At 65.5% G+C, this 18381-nt stretch overlaps 2 protein-coding genes across 2 annotated transcripts; both read right to left on the bottom strand.

Annotated features, from left to right (window-relative positions):
- Positions 1–9: 9 nt before the first annotated feature.
- Positions 10–3628, bottom strand: RSKR (ribosomal protein S6 kinase related). The gene is made up of 12 exons (XM_075771423.1): positions 3509–3628; positions 3216–3413; positions 2509–2592; positions 2357–2425; positions 2117–2186; positions 1252–1359; positions 1039–1079; positions 912–939; positions 716–805; positions 555–643; positions 369–479; positions 10–276 (listed from the first exon to the last, which is right to left on the bottom strand). The coding sequence occupies exons 1-12, from the start codon at positions 3563–3565 to the stop codon at positions 55–57; spliced, it is 1167 nt and encodes a 388-aa protein (XP_075627538.1). The 5' UTR covers positions 3566–3628; the 3' UTR covers positions 10–54.
- Positions 3629–4129: 501 nt separating this feature from the next.
- BLTP2 (bridge-like lipid transfer protein family member 2) lies at positions 4130–18294 on the bottom strand. Its single transcript, XM_075771293.1, has 39 exons — positions 18188–18294; positions 17219–17348; positions 16896–16942; positions 16461–16623; positions 16261–16379; positions 15817–15877; positions 15412–15607; positions 15125–15248; positions 14666–14790; positions 14513–14580; positions 14270–14418; positions 13896–14014; positions 13471–13634; positions 13065–13329; positions 12738–12943; positions 11477–12572; positions 11036–11227; positions 10740–10942; positions 10542–10660; positions 10247–10467; positions 9915–10105; positions 9728–9827; positions 9457–9659; positions 8828–9122; positions 8545–8702; positions 8219–8425; positions 8029–8128; positions 7650–7832; positions 7235–7356; positions 7001–7156; positions 6797–6918; positions 6532–6712; positions 6366–6452; positions 6166–6276; positions 5942–6077; positions 5573–5697; positions 5131–5232; positions 4891–5025; positions 4130–4682 (listed from the first exon to the last, which is right to left on the bottom strand). The coding sequence occupies exons 1-39, from the start codon at positions 18259–18261 to the stop codon at positions 4500–4502; spliced, it is 6738 nt and encodes a 2245-aa protein (XP_075627408.1). The 5' UTR covers positions 18262–18294; the 3' UTR covers positions 4130–4499.
- Between the last annotated feature and the right edge of the window lie 87 nt (positions 18295–18381).

Below are 18381 nucleotides of genomic sequence, written 5' to 3'. Positions count from 1 at the left end.
GATGGGGGGGGGGGGTGTCCCTGAGCGATGCCGGGGGGTCCCGGCCGCGGTGGCTCAGCCAGGCCAGGGCCGGCCCGGGGGGGCGGCGAGGTCGCAGTCGAAGTCGGCGAAGGTGGCAGGGTCGGGCGGGGGCTGCTCGGGGGGACGCGGGGCCACGGCCACGGCCACCGGGTCCTTCTGCAGCAGGTCGGCGTCGAAGGTCACCCCGCGGAAGAAGGGGTGGCCCTGGAAGTGGTGGAGGTAGCGCAGGCGGTGCAGGGGGTTGTGGCACAGCAGCTGGGGACGGAGGGAGGCCGGTGAGCGGCCGGGAGGCTGGCGTCCAGCCTGGGGGGCCAGTGGGGGCCCCGAAATCCAGGTGGGAGGGTTACCTCAGCGAGCAGCCGGGCCAGTGCGGGGCTGAGCGCGGGTGGGCTCTCGTAGCTGCTCTGCTTGACGCGTTCCAGCATGGCCACGTGGTCCCCCGCCGGCGCCACGGGGAACTGGGGGGGGGGCAGGGAGTGGATTTAGGGGCTCCATGGGGTGCCTCGTACCCCCCCACACCCTGCAGTCCTCACCTCCCCACTGGCCAGGGCAAAGAGCAGGACTCCCAGGGACCACCAGTCAGCTGCGTGGCTGTAGGGTCCCCCGCTCAGCACCTCTGGGGCTGTGGGAATGAGCGGGTGAGCGCCTGGGGGGGGGGCATGCCCCCCACTGCAGCCCCCCACTGCCCCCTTACCCATGTACTGCAGGGTGCCACAGATGGTGTGGGCTCGCTCACCCCACCGCAGGTGCCGGGAAAGCCCGAAGTCGGTGAGCTTGAGGTGTCCTGTGGGGTGAGACACTGTGTGGGGGCCCTGTGGATGGGGTGTCCCCGTGGACAGGGGCATCCCCACAGCTGGGATGTCCCCACGCCAGGGCCAGCAGACTCGTACCTCTCTCATCCAGGAGGATGTTCTCCATCTGAAACAAGACCGGTGCTGGGGTGGCCTCTCCATGCCAGGAGGTTCAGAGACCCCCCCCAAACCATCCTGTGGTCCCCCCAACCCCACTGACACCCACCTTCACGTCTCTGTGCACGATGCCCAGGTCGTGGAGGTACACTGGGGAGAAGACAGAGCCATCAGAGTGGCGGGTCCCCTCCCAGCATGGTGCCCACTGCCACCCCTGCGGCACCCGGCAGGCAGCTGCCCGCCCTTGGGAGGGCTGACCCTGCCTGCAGGTCCCCACCAGTGGGGATGGTGGTGGCTGTCCTCAGCACGGCAGGCCACTCACCCAGCACCAGCACCAGCTCGGCGGCGAACAGGCGGACGGTGGCCTCGGTGAAGCGCCCGGCGGCGCGCCACAGCGCGTGCAGGTCTCCGGTGCTGCAGTAGGTGCACACTGCCGGGACGGGCGACGCACCTTACCGATGGGCTGCCCCGCGGGGCTGGGCTGCGCTGGCACGAGGGGCACAGGCACCGGGGTGGGACGGGCACGGAGGGCCAGATGGGTCACTGGGGCCGTGCACCAAGGTGACATGGGCACCAGGGCCATAAGGGCAGCGAGGTGGCACGAGCACCAGGACCACGCTGGCACCAAGGTGGCACTAGCATCGTATATGGGCACCAGGACCACATACTGAGGTGACGTGGGCATGACCAAGGTGGCATAGGAGCATGCAAGTACTGGGGCTATGTACCACGGTGACATGGGCACCAGAGCCATGTGGGCACCAGGGACACACAAGGACCAGGGCCACATGAGCTCCAAGGTGGCACGGGCACCGTGGCTACACGGGTACCAAAGTGGCATGGTCCCCGGGGTCACACAGGCACTGGGAACATGCAAACTACGTGGGCACTGAGGTGGCACAGCCATCAGGGCCATCGGGGCCAGGCAGGCAAAGGGGCTCGTTCACCCCCATGCTGGTCCCTGCCCTGCTGCGGCTCGTCCCCATCCCTGTGTCCCCATCCCCATCCCTGTGTCCCCGTCCCCACGGTGGGTGCAGGGTGGGAACCGGCAGCCGAGCGCCTGGATCCCTGCAGGGCAGCGGGCAGCGCGGGGGGAGCGTGCGCGTGTACGGGGACACGTGTGCGGGCGGCAGGGACATGTGCGCAGGCAGGGGGGGCGGTGAGCCCGCAGGCAGATGGTCACTCACTGATGAAGAGGTGGCGCTGGCCCTGCCAGCTGTCCCCCAGCCCGTGGACAAACGGGTGCCTGACCTGTCTCTGGGGACACAAAGCAGAGAGGGTGAGCGGCCCCTGGGGCGGGGGGCCAGGGGAGCCAGGGACCTTGCTCCTGCCACCCTCCCTCCGCAGCCCCAGAGGCCTCCTGCCATCCCCACGGCCGCCCTGACCCCTCGCTACGGGCTGGGGTCCCCCCTGGCCCCCCCCCTAACCTGGATGCTGACTTCTTCCTTGCACTGCTTGAGGGTGTCACGGCGCAGCACCTCCACTTTGGGCACGACCTGGGGGGGGGGGGGGGCGAGGGGCCATCAGGGGTGGCCAGGGGTAGGCGGGAGCACCCATGGGCCCTGGGGACAGCACCCACCTTCACGGCACAGACCTTCTCCCGCCCGCAGTCCAGCACTTTGAGGATGGTTCCGAAGGAGCCTTTGGCCACGAAGCCCAGGATCTGGGGGGCGGGGGGGGATCAGGGCCTGAGCACCCCACGGAGATGGGCTTGGGGTGAGGCAGGGTCCCGCGTGGAGTGAGGTGGGGTGGCACAGGGCACCCAAGGCAGGCGGTGGGGACACACGGAGACCCAGCATGGGGCACAGGGACACGGGGGACAGTGACACGGGGACCCCAGCACGGCAGTTGTGGATGCTGGCAGGATGCACGGGACCCCGGCAGGACACACAGAGACTCGACACGGGGCACCGGGACCCGGCGGGGGTAGAAGGGGACCCGGTGGGACGGCCGGGGACGCCGGTAGGATGAGCAGGGACCCGGCACGGCGTGCGAGGAGAGCCGGTAAGACGGTCGGTGATCCCGGGATGGCGGCACGAGATGCACGGATGGCGCGGGAGGACGCTCGGGGACCCCGGGAGGATGCACGGGGTGCTGGGGGACCCCGGGAGGACGTGCAGGGACCCCGGTAGGACGTGCAGGGACCCGACACGGGGGTGCGAGGGGACCCGTTAGGGCGGTCGGGGCTGCCGGGTCGGGATACGCGGGCACCCCGATAGGACGGTCGGGGACCCCGTTAGGATGCACCGGGACCCCAGGAGGAGGGTGGGAGCCCCGGGACGGCACCTTGAGCTGCTGCTGGCGGGCGGAGGGGCGGACGGGGAACTCCGGCAGGAAAAGCGAGACGAGCTGCGGCAGCGGCCACCCGGGCAGCGGCGGCTCCTCGGCGGGGCCCCGCGGGGCCAGGGCGAGCCCCGACCCCGGTACCGGTACCGGTGCGGCGCGGCCCAGCAGCGCCCGCACCCACGACCCGACGGCGCGGCCCTGCGGAACCGTGGGGGGATCGTCAGCGGGGGGATCCCGGGGCGGAGGGACCCCGGGGCAGGGGCGATCCCCGGGGCCGCTGGCGCCGCACGCACCTGGGGGGGCCGCACCGGGGCCGGGGCCGGCCCGGGGCCGCTGCTCGTTGCTCCCATCGCGGCGCCGCCCGGCCGCGCCCCGGGCCCGGTCCCCGGTAATCCACCGCCTTACATAACCCCTCCGCCCCGCCCCGCCCCGCCCCGGCCGGGTGCGACCACCCCCCGCACCGGCACCGGGTACCAGGGCTGCCCCTTTGCACCGGGAGCGCACCCCGGGACACCCACCCGTGACTGATTCCCCCCCCCCCCCGCGTCTGGGCGGGGCACGCCCTCTGGGACCCCCGTGCACATTTTGGGGTTCCCCCTTCAACCACTCATCCTCCCTTTGCACCCCACTTGCGGCAGCTTCCCTGCCCCGGGGCAGCCCCCCCCCAAGCCCCGGCACAGCCCCGGGCACCGATGGGATCCCACATCGATGGGAGACGGACGAGCGCGAGAGCTGAGCTCGGGGTGATGGCGGACACCGCAAGGGAGCCCCGCGCCCCCAAACCGGGTGCCCCCAGGGAAGGGTGGGGGGCGTGAAGCCACAGCCAGTGGGGTGCTGCTGAGCCAAGAAGGGGGAAAACGCAGCCCGAAGTGGCGGGGGGGGGGGAGTAATGACCCACCAGACCAAGGCTGTTCCAAATTAAAAACTCTTTATTGAAACTCTCTCCCGTTCCCCTTTCTCCCAGCCTGGAGCGATCCTGCTGCTTCACCAAGCCCTGGGGCCGGGCCCAGCACCCGCACAGCAGGCAGGGGGGAAGCTCACAGGAGCCCTTGGCACGGGGGGCTGCGCCCCACAAAGCGGCCCCGGAGCACATTGCGCCACACGGCCCCGTGCTGCTGCGCCCCTGCCCCGCAGCGACAGGGCTGCTGAGGGCCTGCCCACGGCTGACCCCCACCTCGGGCATCGCCGCGCCGAGCAGCGTGGCCCCCCCTGCCATAGGGGTGCCCCTCCGGAGCGGGGAGCACGGGGTACCCCAGTCCCTTCCCGGCCTGCCGGGTGCTGCTGTCATTTGCGCCTGCCGAAGATCGACTTCTTGCTGGGGTTCTTCTCGCCCACGCTCAGCCCGATGAGCAGACGCGCCTTCTCGTCTTCCTCCTGCTGCTGGATGGTCCCGTCTGATTTGTTTTCCAGCTTCCCCCGGGCCTCCGCGCCCGCTGCTGGCTTCAGGCGTAGCTTCTCTTTGATCACCTGCCCAGGAAATTAGGGGGCTCAGCACCCCACAATCGCACCCAGGCCTCTCAATGCGGGTGAGAGCCCGAGCTGCCGAGCCAGCCTGGCTGCTTCCCGCTCCAGAGAACGTGCTGCCTGCTGTGGGGTTACTGCCTCCATCCTGGGCAGAGCAGCTCCAGCACCCTCCCCGCAAGCGGGAAGGAGGCACCGCAGGATGGGGTCCCACCTGTGCCACCAAGGCTTTGCGGCTGTCCCTCTTCACCGCCATGGCGAAGTCCAGCCACGTCCACGTGTTGTTGTGGTACTCCAGGCACGGCAGCACCAGGTTCAGGTCGCCCCAATCCACGCTGTTCTTCTCGCCCTGGGTGACAGGGGTGTCAGGCAGCGTGGGACAATGTCCCAGGTCACCCCCAGCCAGAGACGCTGTGCCCCCTCCCCAGCACGCCCTGTCCCGCCAGCCCCACACCTTGTAGCTGACGCAGAGCGGCACCTGCGGGATCTTGATATAGATGAAGGAGTTGTTCATGGCCGCACGCTCCTTCATCTTGTCGATGTCATCCACGGGATGCTGGGGACAGAGCCATGAGCAGAAGGGAAGGAGAGGGGACATAGCCAGGAACCAGCAGGGAAGGGACAGCCAGGCACTAGGCCATGGCATTGCTTCACCGGGGAGAAGAGGTGAGAGCTGCTCTGGCATGGTGTTAGGAAAATGAGTTGCTTCAGGGAGCAAATCAAGCGTGCAGGTGCTTGGTTGTAAAGGATGCAAATCCTCATGGTGGGAGGGAACAGGAGAAAAGGGACAGGCAAGTGGGGGAGGACATGGCTGCCCAGCCCTGCAGCCAAGGGAAAACAGACTGGCTCCGCAGCAGGGCTCTCCCACGTTCCCCCCTCAAGGCAGCAGCAGGTACCTCGGGTGCTTTTCGGAATGATCTTCTGACCCCTGATGTCCGGTTCAGTCCCTGAGCGACTCCCTTCCCTGGGCCCAGTGAGTCATCGCCCACAATCAGCTGCCGTGGCTTCACCACGGGGATCCCTGGGACAAACAGGGTGGGAGGCGGTGGCTGGTGTCTGCCTGGGGGTCAGCCGTCACCCAGACCCCTCCCAGCTTTGCCGCTATCCCCAACGTCTCCCTGCCTGCAGGGGAGACCACAAATCCCTGTTCCTCGCCGTATAGCCTGCCAGCAGCTGCCCACAAACATATCCTGGACACGCAGCCAGAGCCGCTCGAGAACATATCGCTCGGGTGCCAGGGAGGAGGGTGACCATGAACTTCTCACCTGTCGTCACCAGCTTGGACTTGTCTTCCTCATCCCCCACCTCCTCCTCCTCCACATTGCGGCCGGGGAAGAAGAAACCCATCATTCTGTGGAAGAACTGGTGGGTGAGCTGGATGGTGAGGGGTACCACGTTCACCTGCGGGGACAGAAGCACACGTCAGAGCCAGGCACACGCTGCCCACGCCCCACGGGGACCCTGCCACCTCCCGGCCCAGCCCCGGCACCTCGAAGTGCTCCTTGATGGAGATGCCTCCCACGGGCGGCCGGACCTTGCTGAAAATCCTGAGTGCCAGCTGCCGGCCGGACTGGCAGGAACTCTGGGGACGCAGCACCACCTGCAGGGAAGAGGACGGGCGGCCGGGGTGAGGACAGGCCACCCGTGGGTCCCCAGGGACCAGTGCTACTCCCCCAGGCTGCCGCTTGCCTTGTACACAGCGTTGGGCAGGAGGTTGTTCATCGTGACCCAGCCCAATTCCAGCAGATGCTCGGCCGTGTCGTCAGACTTGTTGACCTGCGCACGCAGACCTGTCAGTCCCGCACGTCCCGGGCCCCGGCTCAGGGGCTGCGGGTGCCGCCGGCCGGCTCAGTACCTTGCTGTAGAGGAAGCGCTGGAGCTCCAGCTCGGCTATGCCCAGCTGCCCATCCTCCTCGGTTAGGCGCCAGCGCGCCTGGGCAAAGTAGAACTCAGTCCGCCGCGCCACGCTCACGTCTTCCGGCTGCTTTCGCAGCTCCATCTTGTTGGCTCGCTGCAGCTGGAAGTCCTTGAAGCACCTGCAGCAGAAAGGGGAGTGCTGGGACCTGGGAGCCCTGGAGTAAGGGGGACACAATGCTGGGGAAGCCAGAGATGTCCCCTACCTGATCAGTATGTTCAGCTCCTCGCTCTCCAGCTGCAGGTCAGCTTTCTCCTGGCTCAGCTGCTGCTGCAGCCTGTGGTTGAGGTCGAGCAGGCTCTCGTTTTTGCTGTCGTCCTGCAGGGACTGAAGGATAGACACCCCTCAGCACCCTCTGCCCTGGACCAGGGATCCCGGGGAGCCAGGCCCTGCCAGAACACAGGGTCACCTTCACGTTGGAGTACATCTGCTTCTCCAGCTGCCGGATCTGGGCGACGTGCTGCCTCACGGCCTCTTGCAGGTGTAGGATACTGCTGCGCTGCTCCTCGGGGTTGCTGGAGATTTCCAGCTGGAAGCGCACCCGTTGTTTCTTCTCGCTGTGCTCCTGGACATAGGAATAGGGGAAGGTTAGGACTGCCCTGGGTGCAGCGAGTGACACGGTGACCTGAAGCCTCGTGGGTACCTTGCGTTTGGGCTCCACGTGCAGCAGCAGGTTGTTGACTATGTCAAGGATCATGGCATACTGCGCAGGGTTGGTGGAGATCTCCAGGTCGTGGTGGATTAGTGTGAATGTATCCACAGCTCCTGCAGGAACACACAAAGGACACATTGCGGCCTCAGCGCAGCCAGAAACGGGATACTTGTGGGGCCAGCCAGAGGTAGAGAGGGATGAGGAATGAGCCGAGGTGGTTGTGCTGGCTCCAGCGGACACAGCATGTCCAGCATCATCTGGTGCACTGCCACGTGGCTGGGGACCCCGCCTGTATGCGCCCCTCTGATCTCAGCAGGGACAAGACAGACCATCCCTGGATTTAGCCAGCACCTGCGGGTCAGCCCAGAGTTCTACCCCCCGAGACACAGTGCCTGGATGTACCCACCCTCCTGCTTCTTCAGCAGATCCTCCTTCTCCTGGTTGGCCGGAGTCTCAGGGGGCTTTATCTGCGTGGCCAGCTCGGGGTCGATGTCATGGCTGTAGCTGATATAGTACATGCGGCAGCTGCAGCGAGAGATGATCCTCTGCACTTGCTGAGTCTGCTGGGCTTCTGAGGGCTGGTTCCAGTCTGGGGACAGGCAGGGGGACCCCAGTCAGAGCGCTGTGTCACAGCATGTTGGGGACCCCACAACGCAGGGCTCAAGAGCCTCAGCCAGCTCCTGGAGCCATCCGGGGACAGGGCAGGCGCTCTCAGCTTCACCAGCCTTGGGGTCACATGCGAGTGCTTTTGGGGAAGGCAATGCAGCCAGCTCTGTGGGCAGTACCTGTGGTGGTGCTGACCATGCCCCCCACCGCCTGCCCGCTCTCCATCAGCTCCTGCACTGAGTCCAGGCTCCGCTGACGATGCTCCTCAATATTTTTCACCTGGGGACACAAGGAGGCACCTCGTGGCGTCCCTGCTCTCCCTGCCCAGAGTACCAGCAGCGCTGCCTGCGCAGCTCACCCATCGCTCACCTCCAGCCAGAGCTGCCCATGCTCCCGTTCAGTGGGGCCGCTCTCCGTCGTGGCGAAGTACTGCATACCATCCAGCAAGCACGTCCAGGACGTCTTCTGCTTCAGCGTGTCCCCGTACCAGGCGGGGTGGTGCTGGCACTGCAGCAGCTGGGCCTTCGCAGCAGAAACGATCACGCAGCCCTCCGTCTCTGCGCCGCGCAGCACCATCTGTGGGGGGAGAGACCCTGGGGGTCAGACAAGCCCTTCTGGGCCAGGCACGGCCCCTCACAGCAAGGCCATGGGGAGTGGAAAGCGTGGGGACAGGCAGGCTGGCCGAGGGCAGGTACCTGGCAGTTGACCAGCTCGATGAGGCAGTTGCGGTTGTAGATGTCATCGGTTTGGCAGGCGGCGATGCCGCACAGCTGCTCGCTAGCCCCCGACTCCTCCTCCGTGAAGACTACGAACTTGTCTGTCTCCTCAATGAGCTTCTGCAGCATGTAGGCCCCTGGGGAAGGAGAAAGGGTCAGCGCGAGGCTGCGGGGAGGCTGGGTGAAGGCAGGCATAGCTTTGGGCTAGCAGGCACATTGCTGGGTGTGGGTTTCCCCTTGCTCCCCTCCCTGCCGCGCTCACCCCCCGAGGAGGCTCTCTCAGGACGGCCGCTGGTGATGGGAGCGGTCACTCTGGCAGGGACGGAGTGAGCAGACAGCGGGCCCCGCTTCAGCTTCTTGGCTTGCAGCTGCGTGTCGATCTTCAGCCCCTTCAGGGCCTCAGTGGACAGGTTGCGCTTGAGCACAGCCGCTTTCTTGTAGCCGTCGTAGAGGCCGAAGGCGATGTCCCGGTTGGTGGTGGTCCAGGATGCTCGCAGGTCCACCAAGTGCAGCTGGTGCGTGTGGAAACCATCGTCCCCATCCCGCAGGTGCAGCTCCTGGGTACAGAGGGTCAAAGCTTCAGCACGGCAAAGCCACCCCCAGCCCCTGCGCCTCACACATGGGGGGCGGGAGCCCCGCCAGTCCCCTCTGGAGTCTGAGGGACCACCCCAGTGCCCTCAGCAAGGACCCGTACCACAGATGCTGTGGCTGGGACGAGGCGTCCCTTTGGCCAGGTGCTCAGGAGATGAGAGGCCCTGCAGGTCCGTCTCCTCTCCAGCCAAATCCCTCCCCGTTTGCACCCAGAGACCAAGGTCTCCTTGTCCCAGGGGGATGCCATCAGGCGAGCGCAGGCTGGGTTACACCTGCTGTGCCCCGTGTTTGCGGTGGTACCTCCTCAGCCGTGCGGTTGCTGTGCCGCTGGTAGGTGAGGGAGGACAGGCTCAGCAGATGGGTTTTCTTCACCAGGGTATCGAGCCGGTGGTCAGCATTCTCGTCACAAGTGGAGGCCATGAGGTACACGGTGACCTGGCTCAGGTCGCTCACCATCTGCGTGATGCTCCACTCCGAAATGAGGCGTCGCATCACCGTGCCGGCTGGGGGACAGGGAGAGGGGTCAGCCGGGGTACTGCCCCGAAGCGATGCCAGCAGGGCCCCCACTCACCTTGCGGGATGAGCCGCTGGGTGCCACGAGTGAAGATGTGCCCCTGGCAGCACTCCACCTGGATCCCACGCTGCTGGGCAAAGGAGGCCCAGTAATGCACCTGCGAGGGAGCAGACAGCAGCGGCTGAGAGCCCAGCGGAGGCAGAACGGGGGGATGTAACACCGGACCCTCACCCCCAGGACTTGCCTGCAGCCGGGGGAAGAGCGCAGTATAAGACAGCTGTTTGTAATGCTGTCCCAGCTTTTTCTTGCTGGGTTTCATGTTGTTGAAGAGCTTCCCGCGGCAGATGGGGCGCGTCACGCTGGTCCACGTGGCCCAGAAGTTCTGCATCCAGCGGAGGGTGCTGCTGTAGAGCAGGATCCGGGGCTGGGAGTGCTCTGAGAATACACCGGCTGTCAGCCAGCACTGCAGGGCAGGGACACAGCAGCACCCAACCCAGGACAGATAAGGATCACTAAACCCAGCATGCCCTGCCCCGTCCCCAGTCCCCAGGGGATCCCCAGGGCGCTGTCACCCACCCTCACTGGGCCGCGTCAGGTCCATCCGGATGGAGAGGTTGAGGTTCTCAGAGCGGAAGGCACGGTAGGAATCGTACTGCTGCCCCACCGGCACCTCGGGCAGGAACTCGGGGGAGCGCAGCACCACGCCGTGGTGGTCGTGGGGGTTCCCGTGGCACAACCACTGCAGGTCCAGCGTCATGCACAGGTCAGGCAGGTGCAGGAAACAGCAGTCGTCATACCTGGATGGAGAAAGAGACCCCAGTTACCCACCTGGCACTGGTGGCAGCCCCTGCGCTCCCAGGCCCACGCTCACTTGGAAGCTGTCCGGACGTTGATGTCTAGGTTGCCCTTGAAGACAAACTGCCCAGGCTTCCAGTGGAAGGAGAGGTGACTCCACTCCCAGTGCATGTTCTCTGTGGTGTTGTAGGGGTCCTGCAAGGACAAGGGCGGGGAGAGGCAGATGTGAACTGGCCCCACACCGCACTCCGCTCCCTACCCCGGCGGCACCCACCTCGGTGGCCAGCTGGTGCAGGTTGGCCTGTTCAATGTCCATGTGCCAGTCCCCGTGGAAGAGAAGGCGGCTCTTGTCCCACCAGGGCAATGGGGCGCTGGGGTCCTCTGAGGGCTTGGTGAGGAGATCTACGCACTGGCCGATCAGGGTCCAGGCTGGGTCCCAGCAGGGCCCCCACACGATGGTGTACTGAGAGATCTCAGCTGGGGACACAGAGGTTGGCTCAGCCCTTTGCATGTCCCATGCAGCCCCGTCCCCACCCCAGCACAGAGCTCCCCGGTCCCTCCAGCTCTTACAGTGGAAGTCATGGTAGAACTTCAAGGGTGGCATGTTCCTCTCCACTGTGGCGTCCCCCCAGGGCAGCCCCAGCTTCAGGACCTGGCGGCGCCGGGAGCAGGCCTGGCCGCACTGCTCGGCTCCGATCAGCCGTCCCGAAAGCTGCCAGTTTCGGATCTCAAAGAGGTAACGAGGGTAGTCGCGGATCCGCGCTGTGGGGCAGAGGATGGGCTGAGAGATGGGGCAGCAAACGGACACTGCCCCGGTCCCTCACTCTGGGCCATAGCAGGAGCTGCTGTCCTGTCACATCTCCGCCCCCTTCCCACTCCATTGAACCTCCAAAAATCATTTCCCCTGTTTGGTTACATATCACATGGTGCCAGCAGGTCCCTGTCCTGGGAGCCCAGGCCACGCAGCCACCGTGCTGCCCTCCAAGGGCACCCTCACGTGAAGCAACTCACCAAAGAAGCTGCCAACTCTGCCCTTCATCATGCGGCACCACTGGGTGACCATCTCCAGACCCTCAGGGGGGAACGGGCTGACGCCATCCAGGTCCCTCATCTGCTCCAACACGTGCTCCGTGCCGTGGAAGGACTCATCGGCCATGGCCACCAGCTCCAGGTGGGCCAAGGTCCAGGTGAGGAGGGCCCTCCGCATGGGTGTGTTGGCGTAGAGGCGTCGCGAGCGCTGGATGTAGATCTCAATGTTCTTCTTCTCCAGTGAGGCGTAAAGCTCCTCGATCTTGCGGGCAGGCAGCAGCTCGCCATGCTGCTTGCGCAGGGCGGCCACCTTGGCGTCCAGCAGCTGCAACCGCTTGGCGCTCTCCTTGCTCTCGTCCTTCATCAGCTCATAGTTGTCTCGTAACTTGACCTCGAAGACGTCATCCAGGAAGACCCAGGAGAAGTGCGTCACTTTAAGCAGGAGGTCGGGGGGCAGCGCCGTGCTGGCAGGGCGCCTACGCTGGTGTAGACCTTTCAGCCACTTCTGCACGCCCACAGCAGCATCCAGCGTGCGGGAGAAGTCGTACTGGTAGGGGAACTCGATGGTCACGCTGGCAAAGGAGAAGGCCCAGCCGCGGTTGCGCAGGGTGCGCAGGGTGGGGAAGGCGCAGCGGTGCAAGATGACCTCCTCCAGCTCTGGCAGCAGCTTCACCTCCACCTCCTTGAAGCTGAAGATGCTGTGTCCATCAAAGCCGGCAGCCAGCTCGGGGCAATAACCATGCAGGGCACCGCCATGCCAGCTCACGGAGGTCCTTTCGGCTGCCAGGCTGATGTAGTTGGCTTCAGAGACAAAGGCTGTGAGCTTGGCAGAGCTCAGCTCCAGTGACAGGGACAGGAGTCTTTTGGGGGGGGTCCCATCTGGCTGGAGGGGCCCCAGTGTCTCAGTAGGGGAGGCCGGGTGGGATGCTGGGCTCTCTGGGGGCAGGGAACGAGGCGTCCTGTGGCCGAGGGCGCTCCGCAAGGCTTCGTGGCACTGCAGGGTGGCCAGGGTGTGATGGTACAAGTGCATGTGGTCAGGCGGGCTCCACAGCACCGCCAGCCCCTCGCCGCACTGCACCTACAGCACAGAGAGCGAGCAGGCACCAAATCACTGCTGGGTCCAGCACAGCACAGCCCCATTCTCCTCTTCAGCACCTTTTGGTGCCCACCAACCCTCCCCCTGCCTCATCCATCCCAGTCCCACCCGTACCAGATAAAGCAGAGCCCCGAGGCCCACACCAACCTCCAGGGAGCGGATGCTGCTGTGGTAGGTGACAGAGAGCATGGAGAGGTTGGCCATCGGGTTGGGGATGGCAGGAGCTTTGCAGCACGGCTGCATCTTCTCCGTGATGGTCTTCACCAAGGCCAGCACCATGCCCTGGACGCTGACCGTGCAGCTCTCAGCGCTCCCCAGGACAGTCAGCGTGTCCAGCCGCAGCTCCAGGGCGCCTAGAGAGATGGCACATCAGTGCTGGCAGCGTGGAGGAGGCGCGCCATGACCTGCCAGGTTCCTCTAACCACAGGGGCTGTTCCAGGACAGCCATCTGGGATCAGCCTGGATGCTACTTACCCACCAGGGCTGAGAGTGTGAAAAGGTTCACATCCTCCACCTTCAGATCTACCTTCCAGAGCAGCCCCCAGGGCTCGCTTGAGGCAGAGGGCGGCTGCTTGGCAAGCTCAGCTCCGCTGGGCTGTGGGCAGAACAGGGGGAGGACCCTGGCCAGGCACTCGGTGCAGGTGTCTGACGACTCCACTTGCAACCCCCGGATGGTGCAGTCCAGGAAGAGTGTGTCCGACTGGGTGCTGGACATGCCCAGGGGCTGGTTGTAGCTGCCCTGCAAAACAAACAGGATGATCGCTCTCAGGGTGCAGGATGTCCCCATGCCACCACGCATCCCTGTGCCACCCGCATGGGGTCGCAGACAGGTAGCTAACCCCCAAGAGCCCCCACCTCGTGCCCTTGGCTCGCCACTTACCTGCAGGTTGAAGGAATCAAGGATGAGGGCTTCTCCCCACACGTGCATGTTGGGGGGATGCGGGGCACGCTGGATATGCGAGTCGTTGCCCACACGCCAGCAGAGGTGGTCCACGGCCAGCACCGCTCGCTGGTGCACGCTCTGTGGCCGCAGATGCTGGTAGTCTGCGGGCAGAGAGGAGGGGTTGAGTGAGGGCAGGGCTCGCTGCTGCCTGCTCAGCTGCCCCCGAACAGGGGCAACCCGGATAAAACCAGGCAGGGGTCCACAGCCAGACACAGACACGAGCGAGCACAAAGACAGCAGGGCCCCCCCCCCCGTTCCCACGCTGCAGGCCCAGGACACCGACCATCCTGGTGACTCTGGCAGAGCCACTGACCCCCAGGAAGAGTCCAGCAGCCACCCCAGGGCCAGCTGCCAGCCTGTACCTGCAGAGATGGAGTTGAAGCCCAAGGCGAAGGGTGGTGTGTCCCCCAGCTGCACCGACACGTTGACGTTGGACAGTGAGGCACACAGGATGATGGGCGCTATGATTTGGGGATAGCTCCTGCACGGGACAAGCAGAGACGGGCTGTTACTGGGGCGCTGCGTGCCACGGAGCCCAGCAGGGAGCAGGCCCAGAGGGATGCCCTCTCTGCAGGGGGCCCCCCTCAACCGCCTGCCACCCTCCGTACCAGCCTCCCCATCCCACGGGCTGTGCACAAGGCAGAGAAGGTGCTGGGTGCCCAGGCACCCTGCCAGAGCGTGGCAGGCAAGAGGAAACGAGCTGCGATACCAGCAGCTGCGCTGAGGCTGAGTTTACCTTCCCCTGTGCCCTTGGCTGGGGACAGGCGCTGCCCGGCACCTGTATTCCTGCGCCAACAGGCTCAGCCAGTGTGAAAACTCTTGGTGGCGGTAGTGGATGATGCAGGTATTGAGCAGCACAGCAGCCGAGAGGTCAATGGCTGTGACCTAGAACAGGGAGAGGGTGGAATGGCAAAAAGCTCGTGCCAGGAGCCGAACCAGCACCCCCGGGGGGACAGGAGCGTGCCCAGAGCTCACTCACCTGCACGCTGGTCTGCAGGGAGTTGAGGCACACGATGCGCTGGCGGCTTTGGGACAGGAGAAGGCCGTCTGGGGAGAGAGAGGAGCAGAAGTGAGGGGTGGCAGAGGGCGGCGACAGCAGCCCTGTCCCACGAGCACCCTCCCGGCTACTTGCCCTCCAGCTGGAGGTCTACACTCATTTGGTCCAGGTCTGAGGTGGGCGTGAAGTTGCGCAGTGGGATCTGCTCCTCTTCACGCTTATATAGAAACTGCAGCAGCTTCAGGCTCCAGGTGAGGTGCCTGTGAGAAGGAGGGAGTCACTGCCAGAAGGGAACTGCACCGTCATGTCCTCCATCTCCCTGTCTCTCATCCCCAGCTGACTGGCACGGCTGGCACAGACAAAGACTCCAGCCAGTGCCCAGCTGCAGTCCAGCCCAGCGCCCTCATCCCATCAGCAGAGGATCCCATCAGGCTGTCCTACTGGCTCACGTGCCTTCCTCCTTCCCCAAGAGCCCGGCCCCAGGCCAAGCTCTGTCCTTCCCTCTGGCAGAGCAGGGAATGAGCAGGGAATGGCACAGTTGTCCCTGTCCCCAGCACTGATCGAGGCTAGAACAGCCTCCCCCTGCCTCCTTACCTCTTCTGGCTGTTCATAGACAGCACCATGCTGGTGTTCTCCAGCTTCACCTCCACCCTCCTGGGGATGAGCTGCAGGGTGTCCCTGCTCAGCAGAGACAGGGACTTCAGGGGCTCCCCCGGGCCTGGAGAAGGACACACAGAGTCACAGGAAGGCTCTTGCCCAGACCCCCACTCCCTGCAGTGGGCAGCACTGATAGCACAGCCAAATCCCTCTGGCTGCAGTGCAAGTGTGGGGACTGCCAGCCCCTGCCCTGCCCAGGGCTTGTCCCCGTCCCTGTCCCTGACCTGCACTGGGCTGTTCCCCTGCGGTGCTGCGCTGGGCCCTGGCAGTGATGTGGTGCAGCAGCGGGCTGCAGAAAAGCCCTTCGTGCAGCTCTGCCTGCAGGGTCCAGACGCGTAGCCTGACGCCCACCAGTTGCCGCTTGCTGATCTCCAGCGAGAGGGAGAGTGCCAGGGCCAGCTCCGCCAGGCAGGTGTCATCCTGCGTGGGGACATGGGCAAGGAGCGCACAGGGAGTCACCCACCTCCCTGCCAACAGATGCTGCAGGCGAAGCGCTGGGCACAGCGTGGAGCCCAGAGCCTCGCCGCATCGCCCAGCCTCAGGGACGGGCTGGAACAGGTCCTCGCGGTGTCCCAGAGAGCCAGTGCCCAGGCCCGAAGTGTTGAATTTCTCCCTTCCCCAACGCTCACCAGCTGGCTGCTCCGGAGCACTTTGCTGTTCACCTTTGTCAGGCTCACCTCGCAGATCAGGCTGGGGAGAGCAGAGAACAGATGGAGGCTGCGGACGGTGCTGTCTCTGAACCAAGCCCCTGCTCTCCCTTTTCTGTGGGACACAGGGATGCCAGGTCCCTGCTCCAAGTCCTCCCAAAAGCAGAGCACACCCTAACTCCGTGCACAGAGCAGCAACTCATAATTTGGAGAACACACAATTCAAGCTGCCCGTGAAGGAAAGAGGGACCAGGTCAGACTCGGAGAAGGTTAATGTGTCACATCGCAGGTGACATGGGATGCTGCCGAGTGGGACGGGGCGAGGTGAGACACCAGGGAGCCTTGGGTGGGTCAGAGGAGCCTCCCTGCCCCCTGGGACCCGGGGCTGGGTGTGGGGAGCAGAGCAGGACGTGAGCACAACATTACCTCTTGCCGTCGCCATTCAGGAGGAGACGGGTCTTGCTGGCCTGGATGTGCCAGAGAGATTCTGAGGTGGCCACGTGCAGAACGATGATGTTGATGGAGTCCATGTGGATGGAAAAGAGCTGGGGGGGGAAGGTGCTACCATGAGGGATGTCTGACAGCAGCGCAGCGCACAATATCCTCTCACCGAGCCACTGTCTCACCTGGCTAAGGAGCCTCAGCAGGGAGGGTTTAAGAGTCAGGTCTACTCTGCTTTCATTTCCATCAGCTTCTCTGGGAGCCTCCGGGATGGATGGCTGGAACCCAGGGCCCTTCTGGAGATCTGTGCGGATTCGCACCTCACCAAAACACAGCTCAAAGTAGCGCCTGCGGAAGAACAGCCCGGGCAATTCTTACCGGAGCTTGCGCATGGCACACCCGGCCCCATTGCCAGGGATGCCCCCCCCACCCTGGGGACACGCAGGGCCAGCACAAGAACATCCGCAAGACACTGCCACCCAGAAGAAGGGTCCTTCACACCCACACAGAGCAGACCATGGGGAAACAGGCACTGCAGGAAGGTGTAAAGGCAGCAGAACTGCAGTCTGCGCCAGGGATGAGCCAGACCCCCCAAAGGGAGCTGGGGTGGGGGTACGTACGGCAGCTCCCGGCTCAGTTTACTAGAGATCCAGACGTTGTCGATCTCCTGCAAGGATGCACAGGTAGGTCAGAGAAAAACCAACTTGATTCTGCCTGACGTCATCCTGACATTCTTGCTCCGCTCCCAATGTCTGGCATCATGCGGGAAGATTCGGGGAGCATCCAAAACCCCCAAGTTTGGCTGTGGGAGAAGGGGCCTGGCAGCAGCTACGGGGCTGCGCAACAGGAGCTTGGCTGCAGGGATTTGCTGCCAGACTGGAAGTGACTGCAGCGTCCTGCCTGCCCTCGTTGGCCTGTGACCACCCCTCACTCGGGTACCCACCACAGTCTGCTGCTCCTGCTGGAACTTGAGGCTGATGTTCTGGGCCCAGAAGAAGCCAAAGGAGCCGATCTTCAGCTCTGCGTTAAGCTTCTGCCGGCACCAGGTGACAGCCAGGCGACACACCAGCCACCTGCGGGGACAGGCGGAAAGCCAGGGTCAGCCTCCGCGCTGGGGCTGGGGGCCGGGGACCCTCTTTCCCTTCAAGCACCAGCTCCAGCACTCGCAGCTGGATGGAGGGTCCCTGGGCAGAGCCCTGTCGCCATGGGAGCCCCAAGCTGGGGTAGAGACCCTGCAGGGTCACCCCTGCCCCCAGCCCCGAGGGCCCCCTCAGACCCCCACACCCCCCTGACACCCCCTGCCCACCCCAGGACTCCTGCAAGCCCCCAAGCCCCCGACACCCTCCCTCCCACCCAGCCCTATGGGCCCCCCCAAGCGCTACACACCGCTCCCCACAGCCCTGGGACCCCCCCAAACCGCTGCAGGCCCCTCCCACACCCCAACACCTCTCCCCCAGCCCTGTGAGCCCCCCCCCCAAACTCCTGACACTCCCCACAACCCCTCTTTGTCCCCCTGAACCCCCTGCTGACCCCCCCCCCAGAGCCCTGACACATCATCCCCAGCCCCACGGGTCCCCCACACACCCCCGGCAGCCCCCACACAACTCCGTGGGCCCCCCGTGGCCCCCCTCCACCCCTGTCACCCCCCTCTAAAACCCCCGCGGGCCCCCAAACCCCCCCGACACCCCCCAGCCAGCCCCGTGGGCCCCCGTTTGACCTTTGCGAGCTCCCCCCCCACCCCAGCAGATCCTCTCCCAGCCCTGACACCCCCCCAAACCCCTGCGCCCCCCCCCCCCACACACCCCTGTCACCCCACTGCCAGCCCCGTGGGCCCCCCCATGACCCCTGCGCACCCCCCCCCCCAGCCCCGTCCCCCCTCCTGAACCCCCCGTGCCCCCTCCCAGGCCCTGACCGCGCCAGCAGCCCGGCGAGCAGCGCGACGACGACGAGGCCGAGCAGGACGGCGGGCAGCAGCGGCGGCGGCATGGCGGCCCCCGGCCCCGGTGTCGGTTCCCCCCCCCTCCCTCCCCACCCCTGCCCCGGTACCGCCGCCGTCCGTAGGGCCGACCGCCCGCGCACCCGGAGTGGCCGCTGGGAGGGGCGGGG

This window comes from Balearica regulorum, chromosome 19 (assembly GCF_011004875.1).
Source record: "Balearica regulorum gibbericeps isolate bBalReg1 chromosome 19, bBalReg1.pri, whole genome shotgun sequence".
NCBI classification, from domain to species: Eukaryota; Metazoa; Chordata; class Aves; order Gruiformes; family Gruidae; genus Balearica; species Balearica regulorum.
This window is presented reverse-complemented; position numbering and strand designations above follow the sequence as displayed.

Bases quoted from the DNA above. Each gene is read 5' to 3' on its own strand.
- RSKR (XM_075771423.1), bottom strand. From the start codon at position 3,565: ATGGGAGCAACGAGCAGCGGCCCCGGGCCGGCCCCGGCCCCGGTGCGG. The intron at 1,360-2,116 runs GTGAGTGACCAT...CCGTCCCGGCAG, and splicing joins CCAGCGCCACCTCTTCATCA to TGTGCACCTACTGCAGCACC. The intron at 644-715 runs GTAAGGGGGCAG...TCATTCCCACAG, and splicing joins TGGCACCCTGCAGTACATGG to CCCCAGAGGTGCTGAGCGGG.
- BLTP2 (XM_075771293.1), bottom strand. From the start codon at position 18,261: ATGCCGCCGCCGCTGCTGCCCGCCGTCCTGCTCGGCCTCGTCGTCGTC. The intron at 16,624-16,895 runs GTACGTACCCCC...GTTCTTCCGCAG, and splicing joins AAACTGAGCCGGGAGCTGCC to GCGCTACTTTGAGCTGTGTT. The intron at 10,661-10,739 runs GTGGGTGCCGCC...TTGTCCTTGCAG, and splicing joins TGCACCAGCTGGCCACCGAG to GACCCCTACAACACCACAGA.